This window comes from Monodelphis domestica, chromosome 1, assembly GCF_027887165.1.
Source record: "Monodelphis domestica isolate mMonDom1 chromosome 1, mMonDom1.pri, whole genome shotgun sequence".
Taxonomy (NCBI): Eukaryota; Metazoa; Chordata; class Mammalia; order Didelphimorphia; family Didelphidae; genus Monodelphis; species Monodelphis domestica.
The window spans coordinates 126,040,406-126,061,275 of record NC_077227.1 but is presented as its reverse complement, the minus strand read 5'-3'; the positions used below and the strand labels follow the sequence as shown (position 1 = coordinate 126,061,275).

The 20,870-nt window shown below is 39.6% G+C and overlaps 1 protein-coding gene across 2 annotated transcripts in view; it reads left to right on the top strand.

Annotated features, from left to right (window-relative positions):
- Positions 1-8,790: 8,790 nt before the first annotated feature.
- Positions 8,791-20,870, top strand: part of LOC100014544 (protein regulator of cytokinesis 1-like) — a 43,279-nt gene continuing 31,199 nt past the window's right edge. Inside the window, exons 1-5 of one of the 2 annotated variants that reach the window (XM_007479303.3) lie at positions 8,797-9,033; positions 16,513-16,633; positions 18,462-18,584; positions 19,010-19,243; positions 20,124-20,294. In XM_007479303.3, coding sequence (XP_007479365.2) covers positions 8,924-9,033; positions 16,513-16,633; positions 18,462-18,584; positions 19,010-19,243; positions 20,124-20,294 — 759 coding nt within the window. In that variant the 5' untranslated portion in view covers positions 8,797-8,923. Of the gene's footprint in view, positions 9,034-16,512; positions 16,634-18,461; positions 18,585-19,009; positions 19,244-20,123; positions 20,295-20,870 lie in introns of both variants that reach the window. The other variant, XM_056806209.1, reaches the window with a different exon arrangement.

Sequence of the window (20,870 nt, the reverse complement as noted above, 5' to 3'; positions counted from 1 at the left end):
CATTACTGCCTAATAACTTGCTGTTGAAAGATTTTGTGACAGTGGTTCAAACTGCCAAGTTTTCTAGGTTAAAAGGACTAATATTTGTGAAAGAGAAAGTAGAACAAAATGGAAGGTGAGCAATGGGTGGCTGGCTGATATTTAATATAGACTATCTTATCCTATTCTTATCTACTCCAGTGCTTCATCATACTTTAGAAGTGACCCTTGATTATTGGAAGGCTATGCCAAAAGAGTACAAATTCTGGCAGTTCCCACCATACTGGAAAGTCTAAATAGGGAGGGGCTCAGTAACAGACTTGTCTACTGGAGGAACAGAATATCTAAATTCAAAGAGACTCATTACTAATGACTTGGTTAGCAGGTTCTGAATTTTCATAGGAGCCCCTAAGAATCTTTTAAAAATAGATGTTTTAATTTGCTTTGGTGGATAGAGTATCTCTTCCAGTGAAATCACAGATCCTGATATTTGTTTTGCTGGACTATGCATATTTGTTACAAGGGTTTGTTTGTTTATTTTTAAATTGGGAGTAAGGAAAGGTGGGAGAGAGAAAAAAAAACAAATTCTTGTAAATTAAAAAAAGTTTAAAAAGTATGTATGTGCATATATATATATCACATATGGGTATATTACCTCCATGCCTTTCCCTATAACGCCTTGGCCCTTTGACTAAAGGAAGAATCCCAGGGAGCTCTGACCATTACACTAAAATTCCCAGATATCTTATAGGCTCAGAGGAGCATCATATTGCAGCACTGAGCATTTTACCTAAGTTGCAGCAAAGGGCTTTAGAATTGTTGATTTCCTAGACTTTAGTGCTTGTCATTCAGTCATTCAGAATTTTTATTCAGTCATTTTCAACTCTTTGTGACTCCATTTGGGATTTTCCTGGCAAGATACTAGAGTAGTTTTTTTGTTTGTTTGTTTTTTAAAATTTCCTTCTCCAGCTTATTTTACAGATGAGCAAAGTGAGGCAAATAGGGTTAAGGGACTTGCCCAGGGTCTTACTGCTAATGAGGTCAAATTTGAACTCAGGTCTTTCTGACTCCAGGCCCAGTGCTCTATCTACTTATACCACCTAACCATCCTAGAACTAAAAATATTGCAAGTTAAATATTCTTTCATTATCTCCTCCATAAAACTATAGAAACCTCACCTTCTATAATCCAGAAACTGCTGGGTTATGTAGTTTACCACAAATTCAAACCCAACTAGGATGAAAGTTGATCAGAGGTCTCTAGTTTTCTCTTACCTCTGAGTCACAGGCTTGAGGTCCGGGCTAAAGGCTGATGTATTTTGAAGACTTAAGGACAGCCACTAGCGTCTTATTCCAGTACACACTACCGCCTGACACGGGCTCTCAGTGTATCTATCGGCAGACAGCTCTGATTAGACCCAAGGGCATAGGATAGGTGTGCTGGGTTTGGGTAGATAGCCCATGTGACAGAAGAAAGCAAGTAGGAGTTTAAATCAACATCCCTGAAGTCTGATCCAAGCAACAGACGAGAGAAGAAAAAGAAGTTTCTGCAGAAATAGCACTGTCCCCTCCCCCCCCCCCCATAAAATAAAAGATAGTCATCAGGATATCCTGTATTAGTCCAATTTGGAAAAAAATCCATTACCGATGGATAGACCCTCAGCAACTTTAGTATTAATGAGTTCTTTTGGGTCTAAGAGAGAGGATTTGGTCTCCATAGCAACCAGATTTTAGCCTGTTGGGAGAAGTGTTTAAAAGCACCTCAGGGGGGTTTTGGAACTTGGTAGACTGAGAATCTCTTTCCTTGGGGAAAGGAAGTACCCCCAGTCAAATCCTCATGAGATAACAAGAAAGCTATGTATGACCTAGTACAGCATTTGGTACATCTGGGACTTGGAAAACACCCATCCAGCTGAGTCTGTCCTTTCCTAGGAGAGGGATAATTGCTTTCCATTGGCCCCATCCTACGTTGCTTCCAAGGTAAATGAGAAGTTTTAAACTTCAACCTTCTGCCTACCTTCCCATCTCAGACCTGCGTTGAGTCTGGAATAATATCAAAGTCAGATGTTTAGTCTACAAATAATTAAGGACTATAGTAATCATTGTTACTGTCTAATAGCTACATAAAAATACTACAAAACAATACTTGTTTTTTCTTGTTACAAATGTGCATTTAGAGATGGACAAAGCAATTCTTGATTTATACTTGATTCTCTGCCTCTATTCTAGGAAAAGTAATCTATCTTATAGTAGTAATACTAGAATGGGAGTTTATTATATGAGTTTATTTTTCTTGTTATTTTTTCATGCTAAACTTAAAAAATAGCAAATAAAACAATCACTTCTATATAGATGGTAGAACCCAGGGCTGGACAAAAAACTACAAATATTAAATATAACTTCTCTTTTTAGATATATATAATAAACTAGACACATTATTTTTTAAAAAGTATTTTTCCTTAAAACCAAGCAAGATATAGAAAGAATCACAAAATGTAAAATAAATAATTTTGACTACATCAAACTAAAAAGCTTTTGTACAAACAAAACCAATATAACTAAAATCAGAAGGGAAACAACAAATTGGGAAAAAATCTTCATAGAAACCTCTGACAAAGGTTTAATTACTCATATTTATAATGAGCTAAATCAATTGTACAAAAAATCAAGCCATTCTCCAATTGATAAATGGGCAAGGGAAATGGATAGGCAGTTCTCAGATAAAGAAATCAAAACTATTAACAAGCACATGAAGAAGTGTTCTACATCTCTTATAATCAGAGAGATGCAAATCAAAACAACTCTGAGGTATCACCTCACACCTAGCAGATTGGCTAACATAACAGCAAAGGAAAGTAATGAATGCTGGAGGGGATGTGGCAAAGTAGGGACATTAATTCATTGCTGGTGGAGCTGTGAACTGATCCAACCATTCTGGAGGGCAATTTGGAACTATGCCCAAAGGGCGACAAAAGAATATCTACCCTTTGACCCAGCCATAGCACTGCTGGGTCTGTACCCCAAAGAGATAATGGACACAAAGACTTGTACAAAAATATTCATAGCTGCCCTCTTTGTGGTGGCCCAAAACTGGAAAACGAGGGGATGCCCATCAATTGGGGAATGGCTGAACAAATTGTGGTATATGTTGGTGATGGAATACTATTGTGCAAAAAGGAATAATAAAGTGGAGAAGTTCCATGGAGACTGGAACAACCTCCAGGAAGTGATGCAGAGCGAGAGGAGCAGAACCAGGAGAACATTGTACACAGAGACTAATACACTGTGGTATAATCGAACGTAATGGACTTCTCCATTAGGGGCGGTGTAATGTCCCTGAACAACTTTCAGGGATCCAGGAGAAAAAAAAACACCATTCATAAGCAAAGGATAAACTATGGGAGTGGAAACACCGAGGAAAAGCAACTGCCTGAATACAGAGGTTGAGGGGACATGACAGAGGACAGACTCTAAATGAACACTCTAATGCAAATACTATCAACAAAGCAATGGGTTCAAATCAAGAAAACATCTAATGCCCAGTGGACTTACGCGTCGGCTATGGGGGGTGGGGGGGAGGAAAAGAAAATGATCTATGTCTATAACGAATAATGCTTGGAAATGATCAAATAAAATATATTTTAAAAAAAAATAAAAAAAATAAAAAAAAATAAAAAAAATAAAAATTAAAAAAAAAGTATTTTTCCCTATTACATGTGAAAACAAATTTTAAGTAATTAAAAAAGTTTTGAATTCCAAATTCTTCCCTTTCTGACCCTCTTTCTCTCCTTTCCCTCCTAGCCATTCTCTTCCTTCCCTGCAGAGATAAGCAGTCCAATATAGGTTTTATATGTGTATTCAAAACATGTTACTTTTCAAGATGTCCTATTTGTGATTCATCTAGCCTTTTTTCTCTTTTTAAAAACATAATTCAATGAGTTCCTTCCTTCTTTCCACCTCTGGCTAACCTCTCACTTCTCTCACTTTCCCCTCCTCTTCCAAACTGAGAAAAAAGAAAAGAAATATTTCTAATAATATTCATAATAAAAAACATTTCCACATTTTATCTGAAAATGTCTCATTCTGCAACTTGACTCTATCATATCTGTCAGAAAACAGATAGCATGCTTAAGCTTTTGTCCTGTAGAAAATTATGTTTGGTCTTTGCAATGATTACTCAATAAGTCTTTCAAAGCTGTTTGTTTTAACACTGTTATTGTGTAAAGAACCCAAGCAAGGCTGGGGCATTTTGAATGAAATTGTTCTAATTGGATAAGAGAATACTGATGCTGGGGAACAGACATGTATGGGGGTAAGAGGCAGAGTTGGTCTTGGAGCTTCTGGAGAGGAAAGACATTTTTAAAAAAGGATAAACAGTTTGGCAAGCAATTTATTTTTCAATTCTATGTAGAAACAATTTTTAAAAATTATTATCTGACACTTGTGATCAGATTCTCTTTTCTCCCTTCCTTCCCCTCCCTCATTCCCCAGGTGGTAAATATTCTGATATAGGTTATACCAGTACTGTCATGAAATACATATTTCCATGTTCTTCATTTGGCAGATTTTTTTGAGATTGATGAGAAAGACAGAGAAAGAAATTTTGGAAGATGCAGATTGGGGGAAGATACTTCTTAACAAATTTTTTTTTTTGCCTCCTCCTGGAGAACTGGAGAGAATTTTTGGTTGGGTAAGATCCAACTTCTTTATTGGTTTAAGGTAATATATCTCATTCCCAGTAGGAGATCTCATTCCCAGTAGGAGGGCTCATTCACTCTTGTGTATTTTCTGATATATTCTAATTTGCATAATATCTCTAATTTGTGCTTACTATTTGATTTGATAGGTTTACTTGTTATTTGCCATTTGAAATTTGTTATTAAAACAAAATTTCCCCCCATAGTTATATGATTCTTGTTGTCTCCCTCCCCTCTTCCCTCTTGGAGTTGATAAGCAATTTCACTGGGTTATACATATATTATCACTCAAATCCTATTTCCATATCATTCATTTTTGTAAGAGAGTAATCTTTTAAAACCAAAAATCCAAATCATATACCTATATAAATCATATATTTTTCTTCTGGATTTCTACTTCCATAGTTCTTTCTCTAGATGTAGATAGCATTTTTTCTCATAAGTCCCTCAGAGTTGTCCTTGTTATTTGCCATTAAAAAAAATCTTTTGTGTAACATGCATTTTGTGGGAAAGGGCCAAGCCAGCAAGTAAAGCTTGGAATAATCCTCCTCCTTTAAGAAATAACAACTAGAGAAATAGCCTTTTGTTTTGAACCTAAACATCTGGCCCTTAGACCAGCAATTTTAGAGAGACATATATAATTCTAAGCTGATACTCATTTCAGGGACTGGAGAGTGCTTAGTCTCATTATTTGTCTACTATTCTCAAGGAAGAAATTGCAGTCTCCCTTGGAGAGGACTCATGGGTGAAGCATGTTACTCACTTCCTGATATAGAGGTGATACACTCGGTGTACAAATAGATTTTTTTTTGGACGTGACCATTGTGGAGTCCTTTTGTTTGATCATACTTATGAGGGTTTTTTCCTTTTAATTGAGAGAGGAGTATAAGGAAGGAGAGTATCGTTTGACAATAGTGATGCCCACCCCCCTCCCCAAACCAAACCCCATCAAAATGCAATTTAAATATGTTTTAAATGAATAGAAATAAATTCAGAAGGAAGCACAAACATAAAGGACAGTTTTGAAAATGTGTGAAATTATATATTTAATTCCCACCCACCCCCAGTATTCATGGAGAATCAGATTTTATATACAATCCTCTTTTGTTGGAATTGCTGCTTTTTGATGATTTAGTTCAGAAGAAAAAAATGAAGAAAAAAACATTGGTTGTTATAATTAAATGAAGTTAGAATATAATGGCAAAATACCATTTGGAGCAAAAAAAAGAGAGTAGATTTTAATAGGTTAATATTTACATTTATATTTTTGTGTTATGATTATAGAAATAATAATAATATTGATAATATATTATAATGATAATAATAATGATAACCCTGAGGCTAATTAGGTTCTGGTGGTACCACTGATTAGGATAGTTTAAAGGTGAAGCAACTGCTTGTAAGGGTCAAAGAAATAGAGCAGCCTCTGGTTGCAGACCCCCCTCACCCCCTACTGAAAATCATTGTTATGATCAACTTGACCCAGAGGATAGGAAAGCAAGTAGCACCTTGTTATGGTGACTTCCTTGACACCACAGGAAGCAAGATAAAGTGGCAGTGGAAATACAATAACCCACTTAATATAATGATTCCTTGCAGTTGGTATTGACCATCAAAATGGGAAAACTAGAAGATATGAAATGAACAAAGACATGAATGCTTTCATTAAGCATTAATCAGTACTATATAATAAAAGTGGATATATTTTAGCAGTTTTTGGGCTAAAAATTCCTACTGTTTTCTGACATTGGTATTTTTAGTTATAAGTCACATCATATGACTGACCAGTCAGGGAAATAGTAAGAAATAACTTTATCCCTGACTCTAGGTTAAATAAAATCAAGAATTTCCCAAAACTGAAGAGGAAGAAGTTGAAGACTATGAAGACACTGAAAATCTTCATTTAATGCTAAAATGAAATGGTTGAGAAAAACAATATTGGTATCTCAGATAGTTTTGAAAGGAGATCAGCTGACCTGAATATAAAGAAGGAAACTATAAGCAAATTAGGTGAACACAGAACACTTGTCAGATCTTTGGGAAAGGAAAGACTTTAAAACCAAGCAAGAGCTAGAAAAAAATCACAACATGTAAAATCAATAATTTTGATTACATCAAACTAAAAAGGTTTTGTACAAACAAAACTAATGCATCCCAAATTAGAAGGGAAGCAACAAATTGGGAAGCAATCTTCATTACGAAAACCTCTGACAAAGGTCAGAGCAAAAGTTGGCAAAGTTGGGACATTAATGCATTGCTGGTGGAGTTGTGAATTGATCCAACCATTCTGAAAGGCAATTTGGAACTATGCCCAGAGGGTGATAAAAGACTGTCTGCACTATGATCCAGCCATAGCACTGCTGGGTTTGTACCCCAAAGAGATAATAAGGAAAAAGAGTTGTACAAGAATATTCATAGCTGTGTTCTTTGTGGTGGCAAAAAATTGGAAAATGAGGGGATGCCCTTCAATTGGGGAATGGCTGAACCAATTGTGGTATATGTTGGTGATGGAATACTATTGTGCTCAAAGGAATAATAAAGTGGAGGAATTCCATGGAGACAGGAATAACCTCCAGGAAGTGATGCAGAGTGAGAGGAGCAGAATCAGGAAAACATTGTACACAGAGACTGATACACTGTGGTACAATCAAATGTAAAGGACTTCTCCATTAGTGGCAATGCAGTGACACTGAACAACTTGGAGGGATCTAGGGAAAAACCACTATCCACATTCAGAGGAAACACTGGGAGTAAAAACACTGAAGAAAAATAACTGCTTGAACACATGGATCAAAGGGATATGGTTGGGGATGTAGACTCTAAATGAACATCCTAGTGCAAACAACAACATGGAAATAGGTTCTGATCAAGGACACAAGTAATACCCAATGAAATTGCCCCAAGGGTGGGTGGAGGGGAGGGATGGAAATAATGTGATTATTGTAACCAAGGAATAATGTTCTAAATTGACTAAATAAACTAATTCAAATGGGAAAAAAAAAAAGAAAGGAGATCAACTCCTTCGGACAGTCCTCTAAAGATGTCATAGCATCATAGATTTGGAGCTGGAAGCGGACTTGGAAGTCATCTAAGTCCAAATTCCTAATTTCACAGATGAGGAAACCGAGACAGAGAAATTAAGGAAAGAATAAACAATATTAGGTAAACATGAATGTTGACTTCATTTCCACAAATTCAACAGCCATTGATTAAGCAGCTACTGCATGCAGAGGGAGCTGTACTGAGGAGTAAGATACAGGTATAAATAAGACAAAGGTCCTTTCCCTTACAGGTTTTACAATAAAGTACAAGAAATGCTATATGTAAGCGCAATACATGTATATACACTATAATGTAAAAGCACTTTAGTGGCGCAGAACAAAGTGTTATTTGAAGTGTGGGAGAGAGGGGAATGATAATCACCCACATGGACTGAGGAAAAAGTTTCATAAGAGGTAGATGAGTTGGGTAGGAATTCCAAAATTGAAGGGAAGGCAGTTTGAGCAAAGGCACTGACTTGTGGAAATGCTGGATGTATGTAGGAAATGAATTCATCCAGTTTGGCTCCAGTATAAGGAGTACAGTGGAGTATAGTATAACATTTTGTGGGAAAGGTAGAGTGGAGGGCCTTGAATCTAGGCAAAAGATTCAGAATTTTATTTGGCTGACACTAGGGAGACAGAAGTTTTTAGAGCAGAAGAGTGACATGTTCAGATATGTGCAGAGAGGATTGCTTTAACAGTAGTGTGAAGGCTGGTTGGAGGAGGAATAGAATACATTTGGAGAGACTTGGTGAATACAAATGTGGAGGCGTGGCGTTGGCCGCGGGGACGCAGATCTTCCCTTTTCTAAAGGGTTATTAACTGCAGGATATTTTTTCTTTTTTCGAGGTGTTAAAAAGGCCTGAACACTGCCGGGGTTAGCCACCTGGAAAGGGGCAGGAGTAAACCCTCATGCACGGTTTCTGATGAGATTTCGTTCCTAATGTCCGTGGCACCTAGTTCCCATGACATCGCCCCGCCACTCCACCTTGGCAACTTTCATTCTTCCGTCTGGCCGCAACCGCCTCAACTCAGCCGAAGCACTCATCCCAGGAACCTTTCTCTAGCTCAAGAACCGAGGACGCAGCGCCTCCCGCGCAAGGGGCGGAGCATCACCAGAGCTGACCAATTGCAGCGCGGATCCTCCCAGCGGTTCTGATTGAAATTTACGCCCGAGGAGACTTTTTGCCGGGAGTTAGGGCTGGTGATGGTTGAGGTTGCTGCTACTGGCCGGAATCAGACTGGGCTGCAACCACAGGCTAGACGGGGACGGAGCCTCAGCTGGGAAAGGGAGCATCTCCAAACTGCAACCTTGAGGTGCGGGTTGCGGAGGGGAGTAAGGGTCAGAGCTTTCTGGGCGCTGGGCTGGGGTGAGGTTGGGGGGCAGGGGCCAGCTTCCTCTGCAGGGTGGGTTGTGCGCCTCTTCCCCTTGCAGTTGCACCTGCGGCATTCTGACCTCGACTACACCCCTTCCCCCGCCGTAACTGAAGTTAATTTTAAGCTAGTGTTTGGCGGACCTTTATTAAACCATCGTCCTCTGCAGAACACTGTGATAGATTCCCAGGTAAATGCAAACTCTAGAGGCCGAGTGGAAAGAATGGTTCACTTTGAACCTGGAATGACGGGCTTCGAATGCCGCGTTTGGTTATCTGAGTCACTTAACTTTTCTGAGGTTCAGTTTCCTTATCTATAAAATGGGGACAATATGTGTTACCTAATACGGAGTCGTGAGGCTCAAGGGAGAGAGATAATGCATGTAAAGCGTTTTGCGCTTTTAAAAATGTTGATCCCATCGCTCCCGAGCTGAGATTGGTGCTTGGGCGGCAGACTGAGGTTTTGAATCTTCGACAAATGCATGAAGAAACATTTATTAACCGCTTAACGCTTCCCGTGCTTAGCACTGGGGATACAAATGCAAGATACAGCCTTTGCCTTCAAGGAGCTTACATTCAAGTAAGGAGGGAGGACGTCTCTTACCGAAGGGAGAAATCTGCGGGAAATCTGGAGGACCAAAAGTGGCAGCCTAGAGCAAGTATTTGACAGACCTTTCCTAGCATGGGAAATTAATTGAATTATTCTTCTTTGAGCCCGAGGCGGAAAGCAGGGATTTGGTTATGGAGTGGTGGGTTAATTTGTTTTTTTTTTTTTCCCAGAGAAAGAGGGTGAAAGCTTAGGGTGGCGTGGTAGGAAGATAGCTGGGGAATAACGTGTGTATTGGGGAGTAGGGGTGGTATGGTGCTATATGCCTACATCAGATTAGAAATGGTGAAGATTCACCAATCAAAAGCCAAGATCCTCATGCTGGAGATGGAGGCTGAAGTGCAGGTGGTTGGTGGGTTGGTAGTGGAGGAATCTAAGTAGTGTAACATTCATCTAACGTTTCTTTAAGTGCCTATTATACCTTAGCTTTGAAGAATAAAAGACAGGTGGAATAGGCTCAGCCCACAAAAGGTTTATGTTCTGCTGGGTCTCTGCAATGCTTATAAATTGCTGTGGTGTGGGACACAATCTGTACTTGGAGTTGAGGGAGACTTGAGTTCCAGTGATTAGCTCTGTGCTAGGCACACGGGGGTGCTTAATGAACGTTTATTGAGTGATTGAAAATCCTACCCAATTGCCTAACGGACTAATCAAGTAGTCACCTGCTCTGAGCCTCAGTTTAGTTCAAAGGATCATAAATTTATACCTGAAAGGAGCCTCCTTCTTTCAAATGAAGCTAACACTTACTTACCGCAGGCATTCCATCAGATCCAATGAAGTAGTGTTTGTAGAGCAAAAGCTAGAAAGTTGGTTGATTTTTCTCTTTAGTGACCCAATTGTAGAAGCCACTCAAGATGGGGCAGGCAGCCACAGACCTTTAGCACAAGGAAAGTTCAGCAAAATTGGAGTAGACAGCTCAAGAACATATTTTAACATCAGATATTTTTCTGTTCCTCCTGACCAAGATAGGTATGGGAGACACCCAGTGCAGATGCTCTGAAAAGCTTAGAAAGAATTAGGCTTGTTTGCATTTTTAGCTTATTTGTTGACCTCACATTGTTCCTAAAGTTTTGGAGAACAGTGATTGGCTTGAGGAAAATTGTTACTATTTATCTAGCTAAAAAGAGGGGAGCCTGTAATTTAAGCTATTACTTTGAGCATTTAAAAAAACAGTGTGCTTAAAGGTGTTACCTCCCCACCCCCTCAAAGGGGACATTTAAAAATACAATGAAATTGGAAAGAAGAGCTGGAAGCTACCATAGTTGTTTTTGTTGTAAGAGAAGGCAATATTAAATACCAGCTCCTTAATGCAAAATTCTCAGAGATTTCTTTATCTAGAAATGAAGTCACATAGAGACCTGAACTATGCACAGTATAGCTTAGGTCTAGAAGGAGGGCTTTTAACCTCCTCTGGGAAGTTGTTTAAATTTTCTTTTGGTAATTATTTCAATATAGTTCATTTCCATTGTAATTTTATGTATTGTTTTATATATTGCAAAACATTATTCAGAGAAGGAGCCCATTGGTTTGACCACACTGCCAAAGCAATCCAATTCATAAAAATGGTTAGGAAGCCCCTGGTCTACAGAGTGAGTCCTTCCCAAAACCTCTGAACAGCCAAGAAATGGAATCCCATGCAATTAAGTTCCCTTTACTTATAGACTAGCCCCTCATTTCATCATTTGGAATGACTTTTTTAAAAAACCTATACCTTCTGCCTTAGAATCAAAGGCAGAACAGCATAATGGCTAGGCAGTTGGGTTTAAATGATTTGCCCAGGATCACACAGTGAGGAAGTATCTGAAGGCAGATTTGAACCCAGCCCCTCCTTTCACTAGGCTCTAATCTCTATCCATTGAGCCACCTAGCTGTTCCAATATTTATCATTTCTCACAGCACTGTAATAATCATTGAATTCATGTATCACAATTTGATCAGCTGTCCCACTTAGAATGACTTAGAATTTATGTTTAAAAATTTTTTTTAACAAGCCATGTTTTCAAATCATTAGGTTTCTCTGCTCAAGTAATGAAGTAGCCAATTTGATAAGGTGGATAGAGTTTGGCTCTTCAGTACTGCTAATAGCTGTTAATATAACATCTAGGGGAGAGGTAGAAAGGAAGCAAACCAAACTTCAGGAGCTTTGCAGGATGTGGATATGGGTATGGAATGTATTGAGCACTAGCCCCAGATCAAGGATTCTTCACTTTTTGTTTGTCATGGACCCCACTGGCGGTCTGTTGAAGCCTATAGACAGACATCTTCTTAGAATCATGTTTTTTAAATAATTGAGGGAAATGGTAAATTTCAATTAGAGGTTAGTGGAAATAGAGATTTTTTTTCCTCATTGAACTTCACAAATCCTGACTTTGGGGATCTCCAGGTTAGAACTTCTTGCCTTGTTCCTACTCAGGCAGGAATTTGTTTTTCTTAACCATGCTTATTTGTTACAAGTTTTTTGTTTTAGTTTAAATAAGAGCTGAGCATGTGACAGAGAATTTTTGTTCATTGAAAAGAATTAAAAATAAAAAAAAAACCTGTATTGGATGCTTTAATTTAGGGTCGACACTGAAAATGACATCTGCTTTATTATCTTCTCCTTCCTTTGCCTCGTTAGGGTGCAGTTACTTTTCAGAGTTAGATAATTTAGCCAAGGCTGGGGAAAGTTAGTATTTTATCCCTAAACAGTTATGTGATTCTGACTCTTAATGCTGAATAGAGCTAGAAATGTGACTTGCATATATTTTCCTAAAAAAATTGAACAAAAAGCCTTTACTTTCTGGAATAAATATGTGTTGAATTGAGTAGAATCCAGGAGGAGGGTCCAGTTCTATTAGGAATATTTCTCCAACTCTGCTCCCTCTGCCTCAAGAAGGTTTTGGATTCTAGTAGTTTGATTCACCATAGTTGCATTAATTCTCTTACCGCTCATTTCCTGCTGCTGGCTTTGGAGAATGGTTGGCTCAACTTCTATGAGTAGTCTATGGACTTTCTCAGGGGTGTGGCTATGGAATGGTCAACCCAAACGGTTGGGAAATGAGGTCATTTGAATTCTAGACAGGAATACTAGCGCCCTTGTTGGGAGTTTGGTAACAGAAGATGAATGCAAAAGCAAGGCTTTTGTTGTTTGGCCTTAGCTGTAGGAATAGGGTCACAAGGACTAAAACTCTGATCAGCCAAGACTACTGATGAGAACCGAAGACTAATGAAAAAGAGATTTTTTTAAAGCTATATGGAGGAAAAGAGACCAATCTGATATGGGACAGTCCAGTTGCTTCGGAAGGATAGGAGGATTGAAAACTGGTGCCAAGCTTCTCAACTCTTGTCTTGTTTCTACTTTCTCTGATGAGAATGGGAAAGGATAGAATGAAAATGACTAATAGGGATTTAATACTCAAAATAAGGAGGTTGTAAAGGAGCACCTGGTTGTGGACACTCAGTGTCCACAGATGAATTCTCCAATGGAGTACTGAAATAACTGGTGCATGTTATTGCTGAGCTACTCGGTGATTTTTTGAAAGGTCGTAGAGAACTGGAGAGCTACTGTAGGATTGGGAAGTCCAATTGTTGTCCTGATTTTCCAAAAAGGGGAGGAATGGAGTCTGTATGCTATAGGTCAAAGAGCTTGATTTTGTTTCTTAGCAAAATTCTAGAACATATTAAAGAGATGGTTAGTTAACAACTGGAAGAGGAAGCAATGGTCACAGATAATCAGTTTGGTTTTATTAAGAATAGCTCATGCCTTCCAGCTGTGTGACCCTGGGCAAGTCACTTAACCCCCTTTGCCTAGCCCTTACCACTCTTCTGCCCTGGAGCCAATACACAGTATTGATTCCACAAAGGAAGGTAAAGGTTTAAAAAAAAAAAAGCTCATGCCAGATTCTCATACTATATTACTAAGCTAATGTCCAAATAGGTATCCAACTTAGTTATAAAAGGTGACATAAACAAATTAGAGGTACAGAAGAGATCATGCCAGATAAATATCACCTCCTTTTTTTTGGGACAAGTTTACTTGACAAGTGGATGTGAGGAATATTGTAAATTTAATTCTAATGCTACTTAGAGAAGCTAGAGGATAGAGATGAGGAGGTACAGAATTCTAGGCATGGGATTCACCCAAGGAAAAAGTATAATCAGAAGATGAAGTGTCTTGCCTATCAAGGAGACTGGCATTACTGGATGGTGGAGTACACAGAAGAGAGGAGAATAAGAGTAGAAGGTATTAAGGGGTCAGACTATTATTGTTCAGTTGTGTCTGACTCTTCATGACTTCATTTGGGGTTTTCTTGGTGAAGATAATGAAATGGTTTTGCATTTTCTTCTCCAGCTCATTTTAGAGATGAAACTGAGGCAAATAGGATTAAGAGCTTTGCCTTTAAGAGCCCAAAGTTTCTTTTTTTAATTTAAAACATTATCTACATTCAGAGGAAAATTTGATTTTTTTCTAAAGTGGAGGATTTTATATTTGATTCTAGCTATTTGATTCCAGAGGGAGCCACTGAAATTGATTGAATAGAGGATGACAGTTTTAGATGTGGGTGTAAGGAAGACAACTAGTAAGTGGAGGATAGACTAGATTGGGGAGTCTTTAAGATAGGGAGTCCAATCAGAAGATTATTGCAATAGTTCAGATATGAAATGATAATGGCCTGCACCAGTGTGGTGGCAGTGTCAGAAGAGAAAAGGGGGCCTTAGTTTTTTAGGAGGGGAGGAATATAACTTGCTACTTTCTCATGGAATTCTTGTTTACATCAAATGGAACCAGTAAGGTTCTACAGAACACACTGTGAGAAGTACCAGTCTATATAATTCATCTGATAATTAATAATGACCTGCCTTATGATATCTCTTATTGTCAGCTTTTTTAAAACTATTAAAAACTTTTTACAATTTTCACTTGGTTCATCTTTTCTCCCCAATTTATTCAAAGTTCCTTTAGGGCAGGGGCCGGGTCTTATACTTCTTTGTGGTGCCTATAGACTTTTGAATATAATAGGGGACGAATAATTATTTTTTGTTCCTTGAATGGCAAGGAATCAATATTGTGAAAGTTGGCGATGGGAGAAAAATTGTTGTACAAGTCTTTGGATTTTTCTGATGCTTTCTTGCATTATTCACTGTATGCCCTCTAGAGGTGGGATTATAGATGAAGAAACACTCTTACTCTTTTGGTAACCATTTTCATGATTTAAATTGGTGTTTTGCTTTTCTGGTGATGCCCAAGTTAGGAAATTTGTGAAATAGGAAGTTTTTGTTCTGGTAAGAGAAGAAAGGATCTATGAGAGGCATCATGGTATGGTAGAAAGAATACTGAGTCAGGACACAACAGATGGAGATGTGGGTTCTGGTTCTACTTCTAAATGATGGTGTATGGCTTTGGGCAAGTCACTTCAACTTTCTAGATATTAGTTCCTTTTCTTTTATGTTTTATGGATGCTCTAAATTTCTCAGTAATTTTTAGTATCCTTTATTGTAATAAATACAGCAAGCAAAACAAATGAATAGAGTCACAATGTCTGATAATGTATGTCTCGTTGTGAACCGATAGCCAGCCTCCTCTCTTAAGAGGGAGCCATCTTTTCATCATCAATAATCTAGGATTTGGTTTCTTTATTTATAAAACAAGAGTTTTATCTGATCTCTGTTGTGTCCTTTCCTGATCTGACATTGCTGTGATTCTATGAAATGAGGATCGATAAGGGAGATTTTCTATTTAATTAAAGTGACAAAGTAAGTGAGTAAAAGTCACACGACTCGAGGCTTTCCTGAACCCTACAGTATGGTCACTATCTATAGCTCTCATATGGAAACCCAATGGACATCTTACAGTTGAGGAAGCAAATAGACTTCGAATAATTAAATTTTGTGCCCAAGATTATGTCTCTAGTTGAGTAGAAAGGGTCTTGAACTTAGGAGTTAGGAAACTTGAATTCTAGACATGGTTTTTCTCCCCAACTAGAGACATAATCTTGGGCACAAAATTCAATTATTCGAAGTCTATTTGCTTCCTCAACTGTAAGATGAATACAGTTATCTTATTGAGTTATTCTAAGTATCAAATCAGATAATGGATATGAAAGGGCTTTGAAATATATAAAACTGGATAAAATGTACAGATTAAAACACTTTTTAATGCTTCTTGTTTTTTAAACTTCTCAAAATACTTTTCTTTCTATTCAAAATCCTCCATTATTTAAAAAATAGTTAAGCAAACTAACCAATAAAAACAACCTCATCTGAAGCTGGGCAACATTTCAATTTTATAGTCCTTTACATCTGTGCCAATTAGGAAAAAATGTGTTTCATTATGTTTTCTCTGGGACTAAGTGATAACTGCAGCTAGAATGGGTTTGGCCTCTTTTTATAAAGATTTCTTTGATTTAAATGATTGTACTTGTGTAGATTGTTCACTCGGTTATGTCTTCTTCGTTCTTCATTCACACACATCTTCTTGTGCATCTCTGAATTCCTCGTATTCGTTGTTTCTTATGACAATAATATTCCATCATAACACAGTTTATTCCACCTTTCTCTCTCAGTTAATGGGGAACCCACTTCGTTTCCAGTTTTTTTTAATTTTAAGCTCTCAACTTCTGTCTTAGAATTGGTTCTTGGTGTTGGTTCCAAGGTAGAAGACAGTCAGGGCTGGGCAGTAGGGATTAAGTGACTTGCTCAGGGATACAGCAGGAAGTGTCTGAGGTCAGACTTGAACCCAGGACCTCCCTTCTCCAGGCTTGTCTCTGTCCATCGAGCTCACTGAGCCGCCCTATCCACTTGTTATTTATTTATTTCATCCCTGTTCATTTCCTTCAGCAAGATGCTGGCTCTGGAATCAATGGCGTATCTCCACAAAGCCCTGAACTTCCTTCAGGATCTCTTCGAATCTGTGGGGATTCCAGAAGACCAGAGGCTAGAGAGGACCGAAGTGGTGAAAGTGAGTATAGCGTTGGCCCTGCAGATGTTGTTCAGGAGCTTCCGATTTCACAAAACTTATTTGAATACGTTGACAATTGTATTTCAGTAAAATTGGCTTCCTTTGTGATCTTGTATATTTTTGAGTGCATTTAAAAACTGTAAACCTTAAAATTTCTTAGACTTATGAATGTTGGAAATTTCCCCATTGGGAAATTTCATACTTGAAAAAATTTCCTACTGATAATAAGAACTCTATTGGAATATGAAACCCCTTGGCATGGGAGGATCCTTCTCCTCCCTACTTAAGACTACTTTAGGACAGAAACCTTTTGCTAAACAATGGAAAGGGCTTTGACCTATGCTTAAGCATAGAACAGGAAGTTCTTTGAGTCATGATTGATTTTAGAATTGATACAATAGAGATACTTGGAATGACAGAACCAGGTCTTGGAAACTACAATCTCCACCCTACTCAGAGTAACAGGATTTAGGAAGGGCTGCAGCAAAAATCAAGATTTAATTATTTGAGAATATGACCTTCAACAGACATGTGCAAAGGGGACAGACCTCAGGGCAGTCCTGGGTTAAGCTAGAGCCACCATCGGCACAGGGGAGACATCGACAGTGATTGGTAGATGTGAGATCTGAGGGGAGGGAACTTAGATTGTTGGCTTAAAGTTAGCGGGGTCTGAGGTCTGGGGAGGAGAGGTTGCTCTGAAGGAAGTCTGAGAGGAGAGTTCCTGGAGAGGTTTTGAAGGAGGCTGTGGAAGGTGAATTCAGGAGGAGTCAGGAGGAGAATTCTCTGGAAACATTTCTTGAAAGGAGGCTCTCTTGAAGGTGGAGCCTGAGGTTGGCATGAGAAGCCTTACCTAGAGAGATCTTGGGTGAGTGATAAAACCAACTGACTGATTTATCTCTTAGGACTGAGGTCTAGGCCTTATTGGCTTGAGGCCCTTCATTCTTATTCCTTTCTTACTTTCTCTCTTTTTCTATTGATTAATCAGTGTATTATAAATTAAATTTCTCTATAAAACCCAGTTGGCTTGGGCAGATTCATAAATTGGGAATATATTCCCTGGCGACCATCTTATATTTATATAAACCCAAGACACAGTAGAAAACATATTTCAGAGGTCATAATTGTTATATATATATATTTCCCTTGCTCCCACTCTCTTATCTACAACAATTTAATGCTCAAAACTATTTTAAATCTAACAAAGCATGACAATGAGAAGGGGTCCCTAGGTATCACCCAACACCCAAAGGAATCCACGGCACAAAAACAGTCCAGAATTCCCGCTCTTTGAGGGAGGCACTAGCTGAGACAAAGAATGTATCAAAAGTTATATTAGGCACACCATCGCATTTTAGATGGCTGTGGATTTCAGTTCAGCCGGTATTTGTTAAATACCTTCTTATGCGTGGGACAGCTAGGGAACACAGTGCATGGGAGCGCCAAGTCTGGAGTCGGGAGGTCCTGAGTTCAAATTTGGCCCCAGATAATTCCTAGTTGTGTGACCCTGGGCCAGTCACTTGACCCAATTGCCTGTTCTTCACCGCTCTTCTGCCTTGGAATTGATACTTCGAATCGATTTGAAGACAGACAGGGTTTATTAAAAAAAAAATACAAAGTAATTCCAGGAGAGTGTGGGGAGAGTAGAGCACAGCAATTAGCATTTAGTATCAGATTTTGGCTTAGAGGGGGTCAGGACAATCTTACTGGAAATTAGCTGTGGGATGTCAAATGATACCTGAGCAACCCTCGTTAAAGCCCTGGATTTTCACGTTTCCTCCCATCCGAAGTGGCTGCTTCCTATTGCTGATTTTCCCTTCTCGTGCTCTAGAGCCTTTTGGACATCATCATTTCAGAGGAAGAGACGAATAAGAAGAGGCTTCTGGAAAGCATAGCATTGCATCGGAAGCAGCTAGACAGTCTGTGCTTTGAATTAAATGTGGAACGTTTTCAGGTAAGTGCAGAACTAAGTGCACTCTTTTCCCAGTCCTCAGACTGTCCTTTTCCTGAAATGTTTAGAGTGAGTGTGTGTGTGTGTGGGGGAGAGGGAGTGTGAATGAGTGTGAGTGTGCGTGTGCGTGTGCGTGGGAGGGAGAGGGAGTGTGAATGAGTGTGAGTGTGCGTGTGTGTGTGTGGGGAAGAGGGAGTGTGAATGAGTGTGAGTGTGTGTGTGGGGGAGGGAGAGGGAGTGTGAATGAGTGTGAGTGTGCGTGTGTGTGTGGGAGAGGGAGTGTGAATGAGTGTGAGTGTGCGTGTGTGGGGGAGGGAGAGGGAGTGTGAATGAGTGTGTGTGTGCAGCGCGGGTACGGGAGGAGGAGGGGACCGGTGTGTCTGCATGAGGGCCAGGGCGATGCCCTGATGAGGCTTTCATCCACACAGGAGGAGGAGGGCATCACCATTGTGCAGCTGGAGAATGACCTGCGCCTCCAGCTGGAAGTCCGATCAAAGCAGAAGGTGGCAAGGATGCAGGAGCTGAGGAGGCTTCAAGAGCAAGACCGGGCCTTCTGTGAGCTCTTCCACACGCCCCCCTATAGCATGGAGTGGGACTCTGTGCCCAGCCTCGAGGAGCTGGACCAGTTCCGAGGCTACCTGGCCACTCTGGCTGAAACAGAGGTAAGCAGCTCCGGGTCTGTATTAGAGTCAGCAGGAGAGCCTTCCCCAACCCAGACCGCAGCCTCTCTGAGCATCTTTAGTGGTTGGTAATCCTCCTCGTCGTCCCTGTTGTCTTCGTTGGTCGTCGTCGTGGGCAGCAGTAACGGAAGGTCATCAGAACAGCCCTGCCACGGGGGTGCTGTCGTCATCACCTCCATTTTGCAGCTGAAGAAATAGAGGCTCAAAGAATTAAGCAACTTGCCCATGGTCACACAGGAAGCATCAGAGATAGGATTTGACCATTCCTGGTGCTCTTTTCACCATACCACACAGTCTTTCTTAAAGAGTTGCTGTGTTGAAAATTATTATTACATGTAATTGGAAAATTGTTTAGGTTGCTTTGGGGGGGGGGGGAGCTGGGTGTCTCAGTGGATTGAGAACCAGGCTTAGACAGGAGGTCCTGGGTTCAAATTTGGCTTCAGACACTTTCTAGCTGTGTGACCCTGGGCAAGTCACTTGACCCCCATTGCCTAGCCCTTGCCACTCTTCTGCCTTGGAGCCAATACACAGTATTGATTCTAAGATAGAAGGTAAGGGTTTAAAAAAAAGTTGCTTTGGTTGAAAAGCGTATCACCTGGTGGTCCTGGGGATAAGCCCCCCTCGGCAGGTAGCGTCTTCAAAGTAGATGTGTGCGGTTCGTTGGCCAGGACCATATTTGAGACCTTTTCAACTTTCGAGGACCTGCCAGGGCTTGCTCCCTGGTGCCATAGCTTTCACCAGGGTTATCTCCATGTCGGGTTGAGGTATCAGAGTAGAAACTTAATGCATGGAGCACCCTTTCTAATAGAGAATTTGGCTCAATGCTGATGGGGACACACACATAATTCATTTACTTTTCTAGGCATTCAGACAGGAGGAATTTGGCAGAGCAAAGAGACAGATACTTTTCCTTACAGAAGAGTTAAATTATACTCCAGACAGCAGTTTTGAGAAAGATATATTATGTGAAGATGAAGATATCTCTGATTTGTCACTGGAAAAACTTGCAGCTTTGCATGACCTGCTACATCAGGTATGGAGATCCTGCCCCAGAGTCTTATCTGGAAGGCTAGTCTGTTACTGAGGGAGTGCCAGGATTGGGACTTTGCGATGATCCTATTCTGTGAGTTGGGATACTAGTCAAAGCCTTGAGAGTGCTTCAGTATCCTTTAAAAACACATCTGCTCTCTTTATCTCCCATCTCCAATGGGGGAGGAAATGTTGTTTGCACATGCTGGGAAGGAAAAATGGGAGATAGTACTGCAAATCTCAAGTTTTGAATTCAGGTCTACAAACAGCAGATGTCTAAATGAATGAATGACTTTAATAATATGGCAGGTAGATAGCAGCTGTGTGACAGTCAAGTTAGGAGGGTATATATATTAGGAGGCTTCTCCCTAGTTTCTTTGAAATTTGACTCAAGTGTACCTTCTACCTGAAATCTTCCCTGATTTCCCCCAGCTACTAGGGTATTTCATGCTACCCTCATTACGTTCTGGTTATTTTGTATATGATTACATACATGCTATTTCCCCTGATAGAATATATATATACATATACGTGTGTATATACATATATACACACATATGTAATTTGCATTTCCTTCCTT